This window comes from Molothrus ater, chromosome Z (assembly GCF_012460135.2).
Source record: "Molothrus ater isolate BHLD 08-10-18 breed brown headed cowbird chromosome Z, BPBGC_Mater_1.1, whole genome shotgun sequence".
In the NCBI taxonomy this organism is placed as follows: domain Eukaryota; kingdom Metazoa; phylum Chordata; class Aves; order Passeriformes; family Icteridae; genus Molothrus; species Molothrus ater.
The window spans coordinates 47,488,055-47,507,624 of NC_050511.2; the positions used below are offsets into that span (position 1 = coordinate 47,488,055).

At 49.2% G+C, this 19,570-nt stretch overlaps 1 protein-coding gene across 1 annotated transcript; it reads right to left on the minus strand.

Annotated features, from left to right (window-relative positions):
• Positions 1-4,265: 4,265 nt before the first annotated feature.
• Positions 4,266-6,522, minus strand: SPINK4 (serine peptidase inhibitor Kazal type 4). Its single transcript, XM_036402554.1, has 4 exons — positions 6,453-6,522; positions 5,443-5,477; positions 5,023-5,135; positions 4,266-4,320 (listed from the first exon to the last, which is right to left on the minus strand). The coding sequence occupies exons 1-4, from the start codon at positions 6,520-6,522 to the stop codon at positions 4,266-4,268; spliced, it is 273 nt and encodes a 90-aa protein (XP_036258447.1).
• Positions 6,523-19,570: the final 13,048 nt, after the last annotated feature.

The window sequence follows — 19,570 nt, forward strand, 5'->3', positions numbered from 1 at the left end:
AAAGAGTCTAGAAATCAAGCCCTCTGAGGAATGACTGGGGGAGTGAGGGTGTTGAGCTTGAAGAAAAGGAACCTAAGGGGACACTTTATTGTTCTCTGTAGCTTCCTGATAGGAGATTGTAGATGGTAAGGGTCCATCTCTTCTCCCACGTAACAAACAATAGGACAAGAGGAAATGACCTCAAATTGCTTTGGGATAGGTTTAGGTTGGATGTCAGGCTGCCCAGGGCAGTGGTGGAGTCACTGTTCCTGGAGGTATTTAAAAGATGTGTGGGTATGGTGCTTAGGGACATAGTTTCCTGCAGGACATGGCAGTTAATGGTCAAATTCCATGGTCTTAAATGATTCTATGACTCTATATTCTGGGCTGCCTGCAGGTGGTGTGAAGCATGGAAGGAAGGGTGGAAATCGCTGTGTGTTTCAGTGCTCCACAGGAACCGGGCGCATGCTCAGGCTGTGGCTAACTCAGCTTCTCATACCAACCATCTACGTGGTCACCCCAAAGCCTGGTGAGGGCTGATAAGTGACTCTTGACTCAGCAAAACTTTACTGTAAGGCACTGCAGAGCCAGTACTGTGACTGTTCCTCCATTTTGTCTCTCCATTTTTTGAAGGGAGCATTTGTGAAAGAAAGAGTCACTCTGCCCCCAGGTTCTTCAGAGGTGTTTAATGGAATAGATGGACTTCAAAATCTTACAGAGCTGGCACTTGCATCTCTCAGGAGGGAAATCTCTAGAAGACACTTGTCCCTCGAGTATAAATTGCTTTAAATGCCAAGGAAGCAATTTCAGTACCCCACAGAAAACTTTGGTAATGGTTAGCAATGAGGAAATTACAGGCCCCATCACCTACTTTCAAGTTGTCTGTGCTCTGAAGTAGAGGGACTGAGATGTGGCCAAAGCTGCACCCCCTTTGCTGCAGAGAAATTTGTGCAAGTGGGTTAAATTTTATGGCCAGTCTTGGCTACATGAACTGTTGCAGCTAGACACTTTACAGTGTGCCAAGTGCTGCTTCCCTCCCCTTTCTCTCCACATTTCAGTTCAGCTAGCCCTCGGCCTATTTCACTGATGTGTCCAGCTTCCTCAGTTCCTGAGGCCCTGGTAGACATCAACTGAGTGTTCAGCAACCTGAGCATCTCAGTGTCACAGACTCCTCAAATGCCATTGGAGCTGCTCGGTAGGGGAACATCACCAACCTTGGGTACATCTCACCATGCCGCCACACAGCTTTCAACGCACAAATATCCTGGGAAAGTTTTGTCAAAGGGACTCCTAGGGCTGGATCCTGCCATTGGCTGGACTGCTTTCACTGTAGACACCACACCAGACTTTGGATCTGTGTGTAAGTCAAAGGTCTTCGTGAGCCTCAAGGGTATCTGTTCCCCCTATCTGGCAAGGCTACTGCAAAGGATAGTCCAGAGACCTACATATCCCTCCCTGCAGTCATGGATGCAGCCCTGATCAACATGGGCAGCCGGGGGAGCTGTGCTGCTGCCACTCTTACAGGGTGTCAGGGCACTTCTTCCAGTTTTGTCTCACAGGACAATGACAGAGAAGCAACTTGCAGGCTTGTCCTTCACTCCCTGACTCGAGGAAACTTGCCTGGTTGCAACACATTGCTCTGGGAGCACTGTCATTGCTCTGTGTGACAAACTATGGTGCCTGTGAAAGCAGATAATCCCTTTCTTTCCCTGCCTTGACTGAAGCATGAAAAGATGAGAAACAGACAGACAAATTGAACGGGAAAAGCGTATGCAAAAGTGCAAATTCATATGCATAGTCTCTGGCACAGCTCAGGGCATTGCTGGCAGTTTGCTGTCCACCAGCTGCCTCCTGAGTCTCACCTGACCTTGGCAGGCAAAGATCTGTTGGGCTTTAGAGTCAGGCTCTCTGCACCAGGCTGGTTTTACACAGGCCCTGAGGTCTGTGGCAGTGTTCAATCACTGCCTTCACCTTTCCCTTGGTCTGCCACTTGCTTTTGAGCCATGTGAAATAAACAGCCAAATCCACAAGCCCCTGGGGAGGACAAGTATCTCTGAATTTTCTGTGTGTAGAGTCAACACTGACCCCGTCCTGTGGCTGCCCGTGCTCTGACCTTGCAGGTCTGGCCTATTAGTCTGTACTTTAGTTCTGCAATTTCTGAATAAACACTCCACTTTCTGCTGGAGGCATGTGGTTTCCCTCTTCAGAAGAGCTTCTGGATGGTCGATGTTGTTTTTTCCTAGCCTCTGCACATAAATAGTCGTGGTTCTCAGGGCATACACAGCACACACGCTCTTGGGCTGCAGCCACTCTGTTGGTGCAGCTCAAGCCACGGCATGGAGCTGAGATCCTGGTGACACTTACCCACCCCAGGGGAGAATGAGCCCCAGTTATGCTAAGCTGGGCATAACCTTCCCTCAGCCCTGGCAGAAAACTGGGATAGAGCTGCCCAAATAAATCCTGCCTGTGGCTGAGTTGGCAGCAGCAGGAGCAGAAAACCTCAGGACACAAGTGAGCAATAGATTTGTGCTGCTCACTGTGGATGAGTTTTGGCCCTACCAAAGCCTTTCCCTAGGGTACAGAGGAGACAGACAGCAAGGTCTGCAGAGAAGAACTGGCAACACAGAGAGGAGCACACAGCCAGACCACCTCTTCCATGCTATGTAGGGACTGGAAGGGGACAAACAGCCTTGCGGAGCCTTGGGACAAATGAACAGGTAATAGCAGCAGCCATGGACAGGTGTCCCCTCCTCTGCAGAAGTAGAAAGGATTCAGGAAAGGAAAACAGGGAAAATCAAAGCTCTGGATAACCCTGAACAATTAATGAGGCGAGGACTTTTCAGCCTGCGAGAGAACTTTCTAAAGAGAATAAAAATTTTGATGACAGCAGCTGCCTCTGAAAATAGTGGATACAATCCATCTGACTGAGCACAGCTGGTTTATGGTCCTCAATACTATTTCCAGCTGCAGCATTAAATCTGTCAGCAATGGCTTTGTTGCGCATTGTGGTGCTTTGGGTGTCCCACCTGGTGGCTCCAGCAAGGTGCAGAACTGGGTGAGAGGGTGAATTCCAGCTGACCAAGCACAATAGTCATAGTAGAAACTGGCACATCTCCCAGACTCCAAGGACAGCCACTGACTTTGGGGAGCTCACCTGACCACATGGTAGACCCCAGACTCCTGTCAGATGCCTGCAAATGAGAGCTGTATGGGATACTAGTATAGCAGCAAGTCAGAGCAACAAGACCTACTGTGGGTGAGCACAGACCTGTCCTTGGAAGGTTTCAACTCACTCTGAAGCACTCTTCAAAGCTGGTCAAAAATCTCAGATGGTAATTCTGTACAAATACAACATCTCATGCGGGACTGAAATGACCTCAGGAGGCAAGCCCTGCATCAGCCCCCTGATCTCTGCCACTGTGAGCAAAGGGGGCCCTTGCCTGCCCAAGTTGTATGGCCTTGTTGCAGGTGTTTTGTGTGCCCATGTGCTAGAAGTGGGAGATGAAAGAGCAGAGGAAGCCCCAAGGCCTGCTGATTCACACTGACACTATTACCTTGGTGGGACTGAGCCCTGCCACAATCTCAAAGATGATAGCTCTGACACCAGGAGCCGCCTACAACTGAAAATTCTTCAGTTTGAGGTTTTCCTCAAGTGCTGGAGCAGACATCTGGGATCCCTGGTGTTCACCATCTCTGTTCAGTCTCTTTCCATGCTCCCATGTGTTATCTGAACTGAATGCTCTATGAAAGGCCTTAGATAAAAAGCAGAATAACATCTAATATGAGAAGTGCAGATGTTACTATTTTCAATTTATATCAGCTCTGGAACAGTTTACTAGGGAGCCAAACAGTGAAACAGTTTACTAGGGAGCCATGGAGTCATCTTCTCCCATGCCAGAGAAACTTTATTTTCCCTTCACTAAATTGACTCCTACAGAGAAAAGACTGTGCTTGTTCAGCATCTTCTTCATCAGGACGGGTGCGTTTCTTGCTACTCCCCCATGGCCTTTCTTGCAGGAGCGTGGGTGAGATAATACTCTGTGCAGAGCATCCCGGTTTGTTATGTGGATTTGAAATTATTGTTCTGACTGTGCACTTTTAGTAGCCCTTGGTGGGAACTGGCTTATGCTGTTTTCCTCCAGCCATGCATAAAAAAAGTGCTGTTGAAATAAGATTGTGCATTTCATTTTATTATTCACCATAGCTATCTTAAGTGTGCAATTCGCACAGAGCACACAGGATCAATTAATCACCTGTTTTTAGGCTCAGAAAAGTTATTAGAAAGCTCAGGTATCTTGACACTCCCCATCTTTCAAAATCCGGATGTCTTGCCTGGTTTTCCTAGAGTAATATAGGAAAAAAGAGTGAGAGATCAAAATAAACCACCATTCCATGAGTCATACTTTGGCTGCATTCCATCAAATGGAATGGAGCTGACTGTTATAAAACTGACCTGCTCATTTTCCTGTCTAAAGAGCTGAGGTGATTGCAACATCCTGGCTCATGGATGTGCCCTCCCAGGGCCTGTGGTACTGGTGGTGCATCTACAGCTTGACCTGCTCACAGCAGGGCTGTCCCTAGCACAAGGTTTTCGTGGCCATGGCTCTATCTGAGCACCAACCACCATCCCCAAGAATGGAGACTCCCCCCACACCCCTGTAGTGCACCACCAATTGGACCTGGTGCCTGTGTCAAATTTTCACCCTCTTGGGGGTTTGTTGCTGTTGCCCCCTGTTGTATTGCCTGCACCAAGACAACTGAGGCTCCATCCCATCTGCGACTGTAGACTGCTGCTGGATACCCCCAGGCATCCCCTTCCTCAGCCTGGCTGGGTACAGCTCCTCTGCACTTCCTTGCACCTTCACTTGATGAGCTGGCCATCCCTCCCCTCCTGCAGCCCAGCACACGGTTTGTTATTTGCCATGCAAGTGCAGCCTGCCATGGCTTTTCCCAGGCTCTGGGGAGCCTGAATGACTGTACTTCACAAGCACCTAGGCAGCCAAAATTAGACCCTGGAGGCCCCTGCCAAGGGCATGAGCTTACATTTTTTCCACACAGAGCTGGCATTCATTGGCATAGGTATTGCCATCGGTCCCACAGATGGGCAAGTACAGGAGGGGGCAGGCCTGCAGGTGAGCCAGGTCTTCACACACCGGCTGGAAAGGAGAAACCACAGCGCACATTTCAGTGCCAGCAGCACCCATTTCTTCCCCCCAGAACATTCAGGCAGGAGCAAGTGCCACTGGCAAACTGGTTCCCTCTATCAGAGTAGTGTGTGCCCACAGAGGAGCAGGGGCTGCTGAATCCCTCAGTGGGACTCGTGGCCTGGGCTTTGGTGTGGGTTTGGTGCTGGAACACCAGTTGCCCTGAAGCTGGGGATGATTTCTGGGAACAGTCTTTCTCCCAGGCACAGCACGCATGCCCAGCTCAAGCCATGAACAAAGAAAACCAGAAGCCTCTTACCCTTCTCAGGCCAGCCCCTTCATTCAGCTCTGCCCCTGAAAGAGAGCAGAGACCCATGAGCGTGGCATTACCCATGCCTGATGGCAGAAGCACGAGAGATGGACAGAGGATCACATCCAAACCAAAGGGAAGGCAGTGTTGGGCAGAGCCCATTCAGGACTGAATCAGCTCTGTGGGTTTCATGAGGGGGGGATCACTTGGCTGCTGTATGCCACTCCCACCCGTCCCTGACAGCAGCACAGTACACTGCTTCCATCCACAGCTGAGCTGGCTGGGACAAAGCTGTGAATGGCTGCTCCCACCCCCTAAACCCTCTCCCAACAGCCCTCTCTCCCAGTTTCTGGGTCAGAAGCTCCAAGGAGCATCCAACACAGCTCAGGAAATGGGAAACCATGCAATGCAGCATGTGGCATGGGGTATCCTCAGAGAGATGAGGCTTGGTGATATTGCACAGCTGGACAACTGCTGCCTCTGGGGAGAGCAGCATTTGGTGGGTTCCTTTTTGTCAGGCAAACAGAGCAGTAGCAACAGTTCACAGCCCACCTGTGCAGTGCACAAATGTCCTGGGAGCATGAAGGCTCACACACAGGCAGCTGCAGCACCAGCACTACCTGCACGTAGGTAGCAATGGCTTCCCAGTGCCTATAAACAGGTGCTTCCCTCGTAAATATGCTGAGCACATACTGTTCTTGCAGAGCCTTGCCAGTTTGCATGGAGGCAGGAACTGCAGCAGCTTTGGACTCTCCCAGATTGCTCCCAAGTGCAATACATTTGATGAACCAGCCTGTAACCCTTGCCACAAACTGCTAAAAAGAAAGGCACGGTGTATTTGCTCCAATCCCTCTTCCTCACCATGCTGCCACTGTTTGTTTGCCCTAACCTCACCTCCTCTCCAAACCAGAATTTCTGGGTCTTTCTGCCCTATCATGCATTCCCCTCCATCCCATTATCCATCTGTCATTCCCACCCCACTGCCGATGAGCCAGCCTCCAGCAGCAGAGCAAATTTACCTCCGGCAGTGACCAGAGTCGCCATTGCTGCCACCAGCAGCAGCAGCAGCAGCAGCTCTCTCCCAGACATGGTCAGTTCAGGCAGACCTGCTCACACACCTCGCTCTGCTCGTGGCTGCCTTTATAGAGGAGGGCATAGCCTTATCTCAGGAACACTGGGAAAAGCACTGTTTTTTTCCTGCTGGGAGCAGCTGGACTGTACACCCTAAGGGATCACTTAGGCACTCTCACACATAAGATAAGCTTTCCCCTGAAACTTCCTACTTGTCAGCTTCACGTGGCAGCATCAGAGGCTGCTTTACAATCCCTTTGCACTGTAGTCAGGTGCTGTGGTTTGACACTGGCCCAATGCCAGGCAGCCACAGAAATCACTCACTCACCCTCCCCTGCTGCAGCCAGAGGAGAGAAAAATTTCATGAAGGCTTCATGAGTTGAAATAAGGATGGCAGAAAACACTCCAAGGGCAAAAGAGGCTCGCCTTAGAGGTACAAAGTGAATTTATTACTAACAAAATCAGGAGGAAAAGAGAAGTAAAATAAGCCCTTAAAAACACCTTTCTTTCTCCACAACCCTTCCCTCCTTCCCACTGACAGTGAGGGAGACAGGGCACAGGGGTTTTGGTCAGTTCATCACCTGAGGTCTTCTGTTGCACAGGGAGAGGAGCCCATTCCCTGTGAGACTGTGGGGTCCCTTCCCATGGGAGACAATTATCTGTGAACTTCTCCAGCATGGATCCAATCTCACAAGCAGCAGTTCAACCAAAACTGCTGCAATGTGAGTCCCTCCCACAGACAAACAGTGCTCCCAAAACTACTGCAATGTTGGTCACTCTTCCATGGGGTGCAGTCCATCAAGGACAGGCTGCTCCAGCCTGGGGCCAGGGCCCCTCTCTCCACAGGTCTCCCACTGGATCACAGCCTCCTTCAGGCACCCACCTGCTCCTGCATGGGCACCTCCATGGGGTGCAGGTGGATCTCTGCATCCCCCATGGATCCCCATGGGCTGCAGGGGCACAGCTGCTTCACCACGGCCTGCAGGGGAATCTCGGCGCCAGTGCCTGGAACAGCTCCTGCCCCTCCTTCTCCACTGACCCTGGTGTCTCCATGTTGCTTCCCTCACAGGTTCTCACCTCCCCTTCTTCTCTGGCTGGAATTAACACTGCATGCCCCACTTTGTTTTGATTATCTTATTAAATCTGCAATCACAGAGGCATTACCAACCTCTCTAGATGGCCCAGCCTTGGCCAATGTCCAGTGGCATGTCCATTGTCAGAGCCATCAGGGATTGGCTCTGCTGGACATGATGGAAGTTTTCCAGCCCCTTCTCACTGAAGACACCTCTGTGGTCCCCCATTATCAAAAACCAGGCTGTACAAAACCAACACATCAGGGTTGGGCAATGCTGCTCTTCTCTGCTTATCCCAGCCAGCTACTTCTGATTGCATCTCATCTAAAGCATCCCTTCAGCCTTGCAGCTGCTCTTCTTCGTACGTGACAGGTATCTGCACTTGAGTTGTGAGACTAGACATAGAAAAGCCAGGAAATTCAGGCTGATTAGAGTGGTGGCACTGTGGCATTGTCCCATGAGACCCACCCAGGTGGATACTCAGCTGCCTGATGCACTGGTCAGGATCCCAAACACAACGGGAGGCCTGTCACTGTGCTGTAGCAAGCTCACACAGTCACTGGGTGGGATGGGATGGGATGGGATGGGATGGGATGGGATGGGATGGGATGGGATGGGATGGGATGGGATGGGATGGGATGGGATGGGATGGAATGGGATGGGATGGGACAGGCTGGGGGTGCAGAGGGTCTGGAGGGTAAAAAATTCAGCTCCCTGGGGGCAGGAAGCTGCAGGTGCAGTCACTGCCTATGCTCAGGAGCCACATAATCAGAGGTGGTTTAATCTAACCTTACTCCACTCACCACCTTGGCTGCAGCCGAGATTGCCAGAGCAAAATTATCTTTATCATAAGATTCGGTGTGTTGAAAGGGGACAGTGTGCATGGATACCCAGATTAAATACACAGAGGTGGCATACAGAGCAGGGAGAGGACAGGGAGGCTGGACATGATCTGCAGTGGCAAGAAACACTGTCTTTTCAACAAGAATCATGACCCCAGAATATCCCAGCTGCTTTGCCTGCAAGACTGGATGCTTTATGTCAGGGTGAGCATTCTTATCTGCTCTTTTGCAGAAGCTTTATTTTCTACATCTGTCCCCAGTTTCCTTAGGTGAAAAAAAAATCAGTTTGTGAAGGGTGAAGGATGGAAAAGAGGACCACTGGTCATAAAGTCAGTGCAAGACCAATGTTGACTAAAAACTCCTTCAGCTCAGATTTGCTGAAATGAGGTCTGGACCAGAAGGGACAGAGAGTCACCTTCCCCATGGGAGCAGATGGGATGTATCATGTGTGCAAGGGGTGAGCAGGGGGCAGGTGCCCTACAGAAAACACCAGCAGCCTGGGAGAGCTCCAGGTGCATGGAGCACACACATTTGCACTCACTGAGGATCTGACTATGACTGTGCTTAGGATGTTTTTTCCCCAGAGGAAGATGCACACTGGCCCTCTCTGTCTGAGTCAAAAGGGGACAGCTTGAATATCCCTTGTGGCCAGAGAGCTATGGGCCTTGCCAGAAGCTGCTGGCATCTTTCTACTGGAGATCTATTCATGCGACTCAGCAGGGCTGTGAACAGGACTTGGGAAGTAGCAACATCACCAGCTCAGGGTTCCCCTTGCACAGTCATTCCTCCACTCTGCCAAGGCAGCTGCACACATGTTTTATATTCCCTCTTCACAGAGTTTACACAGTTCAATAACCTTTGTCTTTCATTATTATTCCACTTTGGAAATCCCTCAACTAAAGTAAATATTTAACTGCATTAGCAGTTGTTCCCAAGGCACATGGGGTCCTGTTAGTCTTGTTTAGTCTAGTACAAGGGAGGCCAAGGGGGATCTGATAGCTGCCTACAACTGCTGGAAGGGAAGCTGATGTAGCCAATCTCTTTTTGGTGGTGCCAGATGATAGAATAAAAAGCAATTTTCACAAACTGCAGCCTTGAGATGATCAGGTCAGGAGTCAGGAAAGAAGCCTTACCCCAAAGGCGGTACAACCCAAACCAGCAGAGAGGTGGGACATCTCCATCTCAGCAGAACAGGTACCTGACCAAGCCTCACTGTGCACAAGGTTTGTTGGGTGAGCCCTGAAGGACCCTGCCACCAGCAGGTTGGGTCCATGGGACAAGCAGCTGTCAGTCTCCAGCACACATGAATGTATGTCCTTAGATTCACATCTGGCAAGTCTGGTTCTAGCCAACACTCAACAATGTGAGCAACACAGAGCCCCCTCCTGCAAACTGCTCACCCACCAACACAGGTTCACAGCTCCAGATGAGGGCTATCTTGGGCCTTTAAAGTCTTCTCCAAAGTTTTTACTACCAAGAAAAACATCCAAATGCTGATTGTAATGCCTCTGGTGCCACCTCCGCTGCCTATGATTCCAAGCATGGCTTGGTTCTCTGGTCATGCCAGCAGCAGCGCAGGAGCAGCAGGCTGGGGCTCTGCTGCTGGGACACATTGTGTGCTCCAGATCTCTCCTCTTGGATAGATGATGACAGGAAATGTCTGCTTCCCCTCTGTGCTGGAGGCACCAAGGTCAGTTGGCTGATACAAGGCTTGATCTTCCTCCACCTCATTCCTCAGTGGTATTCAAATTCCAGTGCCTTCAGAAAGCAGATTAAAATGATATGCTAAGAGATGACAAAGGGTAAATGACCTCTTGCAAACTGTTTTTGTCCTTTCAAGCTTTTCTGCCAAGCACAAGCTTGCAACTCCTAATGAAAGTCCCTGCCTACTGTACACCTTAAAGAAGAGGTGGGGAAATTCTTCCTCAGGTGGGACAGGAGGTTTTCTGGTGGCTGCTTCCTTCACATTGGAATTGGCTGTGGAGCTCCAGCTGGCTCTGCATTTTCTCCGTGTATTTACACCAGCAAGATGGTGATGTGGAAGGCTTCAAGACATAGGACAGGGAGATGTGAAGGCTTTGGGTTTGCCTGAGGAGCTGGAGACCTAGTGTCACCACCAGCAAGACACACAAACTCTGCTGGAGACAGTGGCAACAAGCAAGGAGACCTCTGATTCTGAAACCAATCTTAGGCCTGCTCCCTTGCAGCACTGCCCCTGGTGCTGTGCTTGTGCCCTACAAGTGGTACCCACATACATGCGCTCATCCCTGATTGCTCATCACCCCATAAACCCTTATCACACCTGCGCCCTCCGAGGGCTGCAGCTCTGTTTGCAGGCCTCCCCCCCGAGTGGGGACAGACGGCAGCCGGCCAGGCCGCATTGCGTCACAGCGCTCTTGCCCCACGTCTGCCTGCGGCCTTGTCGCCGCGTGGCCTTGGTGTCGTCACCGCTCCCCCCAGCACCTGTCGTTTCCTTGCTGTTATCTGTTGTCTTTCCTGGATTTTATGGCTGTTCTCCGCCTTCCCACATTCTGCACGCATACTGATAATTTAACTCTGCTCTGCTGCTCCTCCCAGGGCTCTGGTGTACGGGCGGACACTGGGGTCCCACAAGAACTGCAGTGCCCCAAGACAAGAGTGCTGCCTTGCTTGTGCAGCCCAAACCAGAGCCCACCATCCACCCTCCTGCTGCACAGTGGGCCAAGGCAAAAAGAGGAGGGCAAGTGCCACGCTCATTTTCATCTTTAGCTCACTCCCTGCATTTAGATGGGCTTTTATAGAGAGAATAACAGTCTCTGTTCTATTCCTCTGACCACTCTGAGGCCTCCAGACAAGTAGGAGAGAGGAGGAGCAATTTGTTCTCTTTTGTATGAAAAAAAACCAACCAACCAAACAAACAAACAAAAAAAAAACCAAACCAAAAAACTCCACCAAACAAACCAACCAAACAAACAAAACCCAAACAAACCAAATCAAAACCAAAACCCAAACCCACAATTAACACCAGAGATGCAAGTGACCACCAGAGGTTTGCCCTTGGATATACTGTGGATCCAAAACTCGACACCTTAAATCTCACTCTGTAGCTGGGGAAGGGACCAGCCATCATCACTTCCCAGCAATTTTGCCAGACTTTCAGGATCCAGAATACACCTTTGGGCACCTTCTTCCTTTTTATTACTGTGAGTAAATACTGTGGTATGTCAGGCAGGTACGTCAGTAGTGTTCATTATTTATTTTATGAAAGAAGAATTACCCTGTGACACTCTCAGCTGGGAGAACACAAGATTGTGAGTACACAGACCAATCCTGACTGCTGGCACCCTCACCAGATGCAGTTTGAACAATAAATCTGGTGTCAATCTGGAGAAGACTAGAGCTTCCTGCCAGGCAAGGCTGTTAGAGTAGACCTCAGAAGTGCAACAGCCTAAGGGAGTATCCATTGCACACTTTTTTCCCCTGCTGCAGCTTACAGCTGTAGCTGGGCAGAAGTTGCTGCAACTTGCCCTGATCCATGGGCACCCGCTTCTCTTCTCCCTTGTGTTGACCACCGCCTGTTCAGATCTCCGTTCTGCAAGACATGCTCTGAATGCACCCACAGTCTGCAAATGCTCTGCAGCTCCTTGGCAGCTTAAGGATGGCCTTGACCTGCATTTTTCCACATGCTTGCACTTGAGGGCTGAGTGACCAAATTCCAAGTGCAGCAGATAAAACAGCAGAAAGCCACAGATTTACTTCTTGCCCAGTAAATGCTTGGCCCAAGGCCCGGCAAGCCCCAGTGCTGGTGTCAGGGATGGGATGAGGCTGTGTGACTGGGCAGGCTAGGCAGAGCTCCCTTACTACCTTGCTGCTGCAGTACTGCCCCTCCTGCTCTGAGCTGACACAGATAACCTGGGTGCTGGCAGCATCAGTAGGTGTGCTGTCTGCACCATACTGATGTTCAGTCTTGTTAATCTGGGAATTCACACCCACTGTAATTTAGAAAAAAAAAAAAAATTCTCAGTCTCTCTTTCCCCAGAGTTTGTTTCTGAATGAATAAATCCGTACTGGGCCCCAGTTTTTTATACCTTCTAAGAACAGTGTTGCTAATTCCATTTTGTGTGGGACTGAATGTTGTCATCAGCCTACATTTAGCACCATGCTGGAGAAAAAGGGGTAGTACATATTCCAGCTCCCCCCTTCAAAGTGACAGCTGCCCTTGGTGAATTTTTGTGGAGGTGGCCCCTTGACTTCTGTGAGAGAGGCCTGGTCTTCCTAGTCTGCCAGTTGCTGAAGTCCCTGAAGATATCTCAGAGAGAATGGATGTAATAAGGGACACAACAAGGATGCAGTAGTGTAAGAGAATTGGGGAAGTCTTTCTTTTTCTCCTTGCATTTCAAAGGGATACTGTTCTGTGATGCTGCATTTGCATAGATCTTCAACAGCAGGGTCACCCAGCCATGCCTGGCCACATTTCCACATTGCCACTGGTTGACATTCCTATGTCTCCACTCTCTCCTACACATCTGCAGGCACAGCATCCTTCTGAAGAAAAAACAGGGAATAAAATCCTCTCTAATCCAGTGAATGTGCCTATGTCTCCACTCTCTCCTACACATCTGCAGGCACAGCATCCTTCTGAAGAAAAAACAGGGAATAAAATCCTCTCTAATCCAGTGAATGTGCAGGCACACAAACTGCTCAGCACTTCCCCATTAGTTAAGTTGCCAGAGAAGGAAGATGCAGGTTTACAAATCGACATTAAGAGCAGAAATGTGTCCTTGATGTTGCCTGCTACTTCTGACTTCAGAGCCCACCTACTGTGCAGGTGTAATTTTTTCCCAAATGACCTATTCACTACTTGGGTATGTATGAATTAACACCAGGAGGGAGCCACAACAAATACCACTGAACAGAAGGGCACCTGTCACCCTTGGTGAAACCCATCCTGTTTCTTGGAATACATTCCTGCAACATTTGCTTTCATTTCTCTTAAAAGCTGTAGACAGAACTTGGTAGTCTCTGAGATATCTCATTTGCATTGAGACAGCAATATCCTCTGTTAACTCATGGAAGCTCTGTTTTTTACTCCAACACTGTGATTATCTAGATGTGTACTGGCAGATCAGAGCAGAACTAGAAGTACTGAAAGCAGCTTACTCTTAAGTAGCCAGATGCTAATGCAAAGCTTTTCCTTTGGGAACTGTCAGGTAAAATCAGGTCAACAGTGGGAAAAACCCTACCTCCGAGCATAACTGCCATCCCAGATTCTCCTCCAGAAAATACACTGCCCAAGGGTCCAGCCAGCTCCTGGCACCTCTGGACAGATGTTATTCTTGCTGCTGTCTGTCCAGGGAGACAAAGCAGTACGTAGAAAAGAAATGCACTGCTGATAGGCATAAGGGCTGAGTACCCTTGTAACAAGTGGATTTGTGTGATTTGTTTATTAAATTGCTGTGACAAATAATCAGGCTGTATGTTAGGCACTTCAGCAGGAACCACCCAAACCAACAGAAGATGAGCAAGGAACTGGGAAAGCGCAGCAGTAACCAAATGTGAGCTGGCTTTGGAGCCAGGTTTTGGCAAGGCCCATTAACCTTTAACTTTATTCTAGTGATTAGAAAAAGTTGTGTATGACAACAAAATCCCCAAAACAGATAAAGAAAACTTTCAAATTAAAAGCTATGGAAGACTGTAACTGAGAAATGGTGTAAGTTTTTCTTCACTAGGATGAATGCAGCTGCATGTACAGAACTTCTTGCCTGGTGATGAGCTTCTCTGCAAAGGAAGCTATTTTTTGTCCCTTGTTCTCCTCAACCTACACAAAACCAAAGCTTTGCAGACACCTTCTTTTGCTCTGGCAGGACTGACTCTACCTCGTTCAGAAGATTACCATCACTTTACTTCTGAGGCAAGCACACAAAATAGGGCCTGAGACACAGGACACAGCTTAGCACCATGTGGTTAAAAAGATGCAGACCTTAACAGGAGCAGATACAACTGAGAGGAAAGAGGGAATTAGCCTGGTAGGGCTGGGTAAGGAGGTACAAGCTCATGTGTCTTTCCTGTCACAACTGTGGGACACCCTCAGCTCAAGACAGGACCAGCCAGCGCCTTTCAGGAGGCAAGGAGATTAGGATTAGGAGCAGGTCTGTGTCCACATTCACTGTATCAGGGTTGCCTGGGACCCTTTCCACTGTGCAAAACCACCCCACAAAGACAGTTCAATGCTGGCAGCAAAACTGTGCAAAAGGGCTTCCAGGTTTGTAAGATGATTCAAGTTTCTTTGTTCAAGTGCTCAAGTCTTTATTTCAAGTAATGATCATTGCAAATTGTAGACAAAGCTCGTGGCCTGGTTTCTCATTAAACTTTTTCCCATAGAGACAGTGCTGCTCCTGATTTGACCTCTGAGCTCCCAGCAAAAGGCAGCTGGATGTTGCAATTGCATCTCCAGAGCTTTCTGCCTCTCTTAGCTTGTTTCTTTGCTGCTACCTGTCCCTCCAGATGAAGTCAGCCCTTCCCAATCCTCCCTCTAAGCCAGTGCCCGGGCAGAAGAGCTCCTCAGCTCACACAGGAGCAAGCAGCGGGATCCTGGGAGCAGGAGCTGTGCTGTGACACTCAGCCTCATGTCCCCGCAGCAGGGTGACCTGCAGACAGCCCGGAGCCATGCCCTGCCTCGGGGCCCTGCCCTGTGAAAGTACACTGCTCTGCCCTGCTGCCACGGCAGCGCTAGGAAAGAGCAGAGGAATGTGCCTGTCGGGTGCCGGGCAGGGATGCTGCCCGCCCATCACACAGCATCCACACATCACTGACCCGGAGTCAGTGGGAGAGGGAAAGGCACTGGGGACAGCCCTGGGCTTCTGCAGGCCTCGAAGAGAGCAACAGAAGAAAAAACATAGAATGATTTGGGCTGAAAGGGACCTATAAAATATTATCTAGTCCAACCCCCTGGCATGAAGAGGAAGAACTTTCACTTGACCAGGTTGCTCTAAGTGCCATACAAGCTGAGCACTTTCACAAATATGGCATCCACAACTTCTCTGAGCAGCCTGTTACAATGTCTCACCACCCTCACTGAAAAAAAAGTTATGTCCTCATGAGGAGTCTAAATCTATACTCAATTTGATAGTCTTGTCCCGTTTCCTGTTATTATAGGCTCTGATTAAAAAAAAAAATCTGCCCTTATCTCTCTTGTAAAGCCCCCTATAACTATCGAAAGGCTGGTCCCTGGAGCCTTCTCTTCTCCAGGCTGAACAACCCCAACACTCTAGCCTGTCTTCATAAGAGAGGTGTTCCAGCACTCTGATCTTCTCCATGGCCTCCTCGGGACTACACTCTACACAGGTCCACATCTTTCTTCTGGGGACCCCAGAGCTGGACACAGCACTCCAGGTGAGGCCTCAGCAGAGCAGAGCAGAACCACCTCCCTCAACCTGTTGGCCACAATTCTTTTTATGCAGCCCAGGATACAATTGGCTTTCTGGGCTGCAAGCACACTCTGAAATAAATAAAGACAGAACAAATTACCAATATCATTAATCTGGGTTACTGCAGTTTTATACTAAGGAAAGCTATACCTTATGGAAAGCTATCAGATCACTTTAATAGGTCCTGTAAATCTGAGAAACAAAGATGTCAACGAGGGTGTGTGTCCCCCAGCCCACACCACTGGAGAGGGAGCATGTTTCTGTCCTGCTGGCATCCCTGGAAGCAGCATTTCTATGGAGAGAGCTGGGCTGGATTTTCTGGGGAGCTGCACAGTGCCTGCGCTCCCTGCCAGTGCCCGGGAGCATGGTGCCAGCAGAGGGCACCTTCAACCCAGGGTACCCTGGCACAGACTCCCACATACCCACAGCTCTACTGCCACCCATGACATTACAAAACACCTCTCCATCTAGCTGGGCCCCAAATCCTGACAATATCTTCTGACCTCTCCTCTTGCCTCCTTTTTGCCCAAGCCGTGCTCATCCCAGGTACCACTTTCATGCCCTGGGGATGTGCTCTGCATATTTTTTGTTCTTGTGAGTGACCCTGGGCTGTGGGCTTTAGTCTAACACAATTCAAGTCTGCTCACACATGTGGGGCCTGCTCTTGTCCCATAGATGCTCAGGGCTGCCACAGCCACACTGAAGAACAGAGTCACAAGCCCCATCTCCCACTCTTCCTGGAGGAGCTGATGTGATGCATGCTGAGCTTGGAATAAGCAGACAGGAGGGCTGCTGGGGGCTATGCCCTCCCTGGCCAGAAAGGGCCCTGTGAGGTTTGACTCAGAAGGGCTAGAACAGCTACTGCACCTCCACTGTCCCAGCCACCTGCAACTCCACAGGAGCACGCATGCAGATGGGCCATGTTTTGCTGTGGGGCACTGCATTTTCATGGGGACACGTCCCTGCAGGGCTGGTGGTGACCACACACTGCTCTTCAGCTGAGGAGCGCTTGCCCAGTGGAAATACATGGTGCTACTGCTCTGGCGAAGTACTCACCCCAGCAGATGAGCTGGCTGACGGAGAACCTCCCATCTGATTAATATTCACATCCTTTCCTGGATTCTGCCGTGGTCCTTGAGAATTTTAATTTTCTTCCAGGAATATGGGGCTTATAACTTCCTTCTTCTTCCTCATATTTTGATGCCTAACTACAAATGCCTAACTACCTAACTACCACATTTTCAGTGAACTTTCACTCTGTTGCACCCTGATGGCTTGTTTCAGCAGGTATTCTAGATGTTTACAATCTCTTCCAACTGCCAAGTTTGATTAGAATCAGACTTACAAGTCATTAGGCATGATGGATGGACAGATGTATTCATGTGTAGCAAAGTATTATCGTCAAGCAGTAATTTTTTGTAGGGAGAAAAAGACTGAAAATTAACTTTGCCAAAAAAGAACATCACAATATGATGAGGTTGGAGTGGACTGTGGTGTGACTGGAAAAGTGAGATCTCCAAGGACTCCTTACAGGTTGGGCTGGAGTATAGACTGCAATGGTGAAAACTGGAGAGGGCGGGCATGCAGTGTGAGCAGCCAGACCTTGCACAAACACATGCTCATTTTTACTTCTCCTGTAAGGCCTGTATTTCTTTTTCCTCATTCATGGGCTCATTAGGACACCTTACCTCTATGTAAAAACTAGGTGTGCAGTTACCTGCTTGGATCTGTAAGTCTGTATTTACCATTCACATATCATCGTACACTTGAGTGGTGCAGACTGTGAATGATCCCTTCCAGCAACAGGGCCTTCTTTAATCACAAAGCCTTGCTCCAGAGTTGTGTTGAGACCAAGCAAGACAGTGGTCCCATGGAAAAAATGGCAATATTTTCATAGGATTCACATAAAACATAGCAGGCATTCATGGTGGGGAGCTACAGTGGACCCATGGAAAATTGTGTTAGACATTTCCCAACTCTGATGTTTTTACTGAACACTGTGCTGTCACTTCTTTTGCTATTGCTGGACAAATTTGAAAGATGGCATATATGATAGTGTCATGGGAGATCAAACTGACTCTGCCTTGAGTCACAATTGAGGTCTGGTTCACAATGCACCACTTTCCCTACAAGTGCTCAGTTCAAAACTGAAAGAAGGGAAAGACAAATTTCACTAGAACAAGTCCAGGTATTTTCTGACTGTAGAGAAACATGGAAACTCTGGACTGACCTGCTAGTCCTGCAAAATGGATTTTCTGCTGGCTCACATTGTGGGTTGCCTTTTACCAATTGATCCATAAAAGATGTCTGAAGAGCCTGAAGGTTTTGAAAGATAGGTTTACTCATTGAAGAAGGCAATTATTAGCTGATGCTTGTTTGAGTGTTGACTGAGAATGTCAGTGCCATCAGTGATGGTGTCATTATAGCATCATGGACACTGGCATTGCCATCATGTTGCTCACAACATCAGGTTTAAACAAAGCACAAAGGGACTACTGGACTAACTTGCAGAATGTCTCAGGAAGAACTGAGAAACATCTAAGTGAACAGAAAAGAGGAAGCAGATGTCTTTGGTCATGCACTTTGGCAGCAGGATAGCTCATTCCCGTCACTCTGGCATCCCACCAGGCAGCACCAGAGGCCGCTGAAATCAGCAGATCCACTAGAGCTAAGGACAGCAGGAGCAGCGCAGGCGCGCATGGGGCTGTGTGTGTGTGTGTGTGTGTGTGTGTGTGTGTGTGTGTGTGTGTTACAAAGTAGTTTTTACCCAGGAGAAGAATGACATTCACTTTCTTCCTGCAGTTACTCTGCTTTCGTGAGAGCAAATGAGTGGCAGCATTAAGGGCTACTAGCAGGAGTTATTTATTGCACTTTAAAACCACTTGAGTGTCGCACGATGTACGTGAAGCACCCTGAAGCCCAGATACATGCAAGTCTGCCAGACCACGAACAGGATTTTGCCTGGCCAGCTGTCAGTCTCACCCTGTGAGTCACCAATGTCCCACTGATTGCTTTCCAGTCAGCTGCAAGTGAAATGCCTGCAGTGCCCAGGGGAACAGCAAGGTTAGTACTGTCTCCCTGTGTCCCCTGCTCCTGCAGTAAGACAATACTATAAGACCTCCCCCATCATCTCTGCTGGCCGAGACAGGATAGGGTTCTTCTTGTAGAGCCAAGGCAGTTTCTTTCCCGGCTCAAGGACTCGCTAGTTATAAGAAACACATGTAACTAACTTTGAGGGATGTTGGAAGGTGCCCAGACCTGCTTCAACAGGCACTACTACTGGCTTGATGATAGACGTGAGGAAAATCTTTCCTCAGAAAAGTGGATCAATTCTGGGACACGGTACCAGAGAGGTGTAGATTGCCATGCTGGGCAGCTTTCAAGACTCAGTGGGACGAAACTATAGCTGACTTCACATGTTGCTGGCAATAGTCATGCTCCAAGCAGGATGTTTGACTGGAGACCTCCAGAAGACCCTGCCACTGGCACTGCTAGGATGTTGTGATATATTTAACAAAAAGCTAGTCATTATTTAAATGCAGGAAATTAGCTGAAACAAGCTCCACCGAGCTGACAGAAAAGCTACAGTTTATGCAGATAAAAGCGAAGACAGTGTGGAGCCCTCCAAAGGGAACGAATACAAACATAGCCCTGCTGCCCCGCAGCAGGTCGCTGCTGCCGCTTACACCCTCTGTCACAGGCGAGCGCTTCTGGGGGCTACTACAGCGACCGTTCCAGCACGCTG

Coding starts and splice junctions, on each gene's coding strand:
- SPINK4 (XM_036402554.1), bottom strand. CDS start 6,522: ATGTCTGGGAGAGAGCTGCTGCTGCTGCTGCTGCTGGTGGCAGCAATG. Junction 5,478..6,452: donor GACTCTGGTCACTGCCGGAG/GTAAATTTGCTC, acceptor GCTCTCTTTCAG/GGGCAGAGCTGAATGAAGGG. Junction 5,136..5,442: donor AAGGGGCTGGCCTGAGAAGG/GTAAGAGGCTTC, acceptor TCTCCTTTCCAG/CCGGTGTGTGAAGACCTGGC.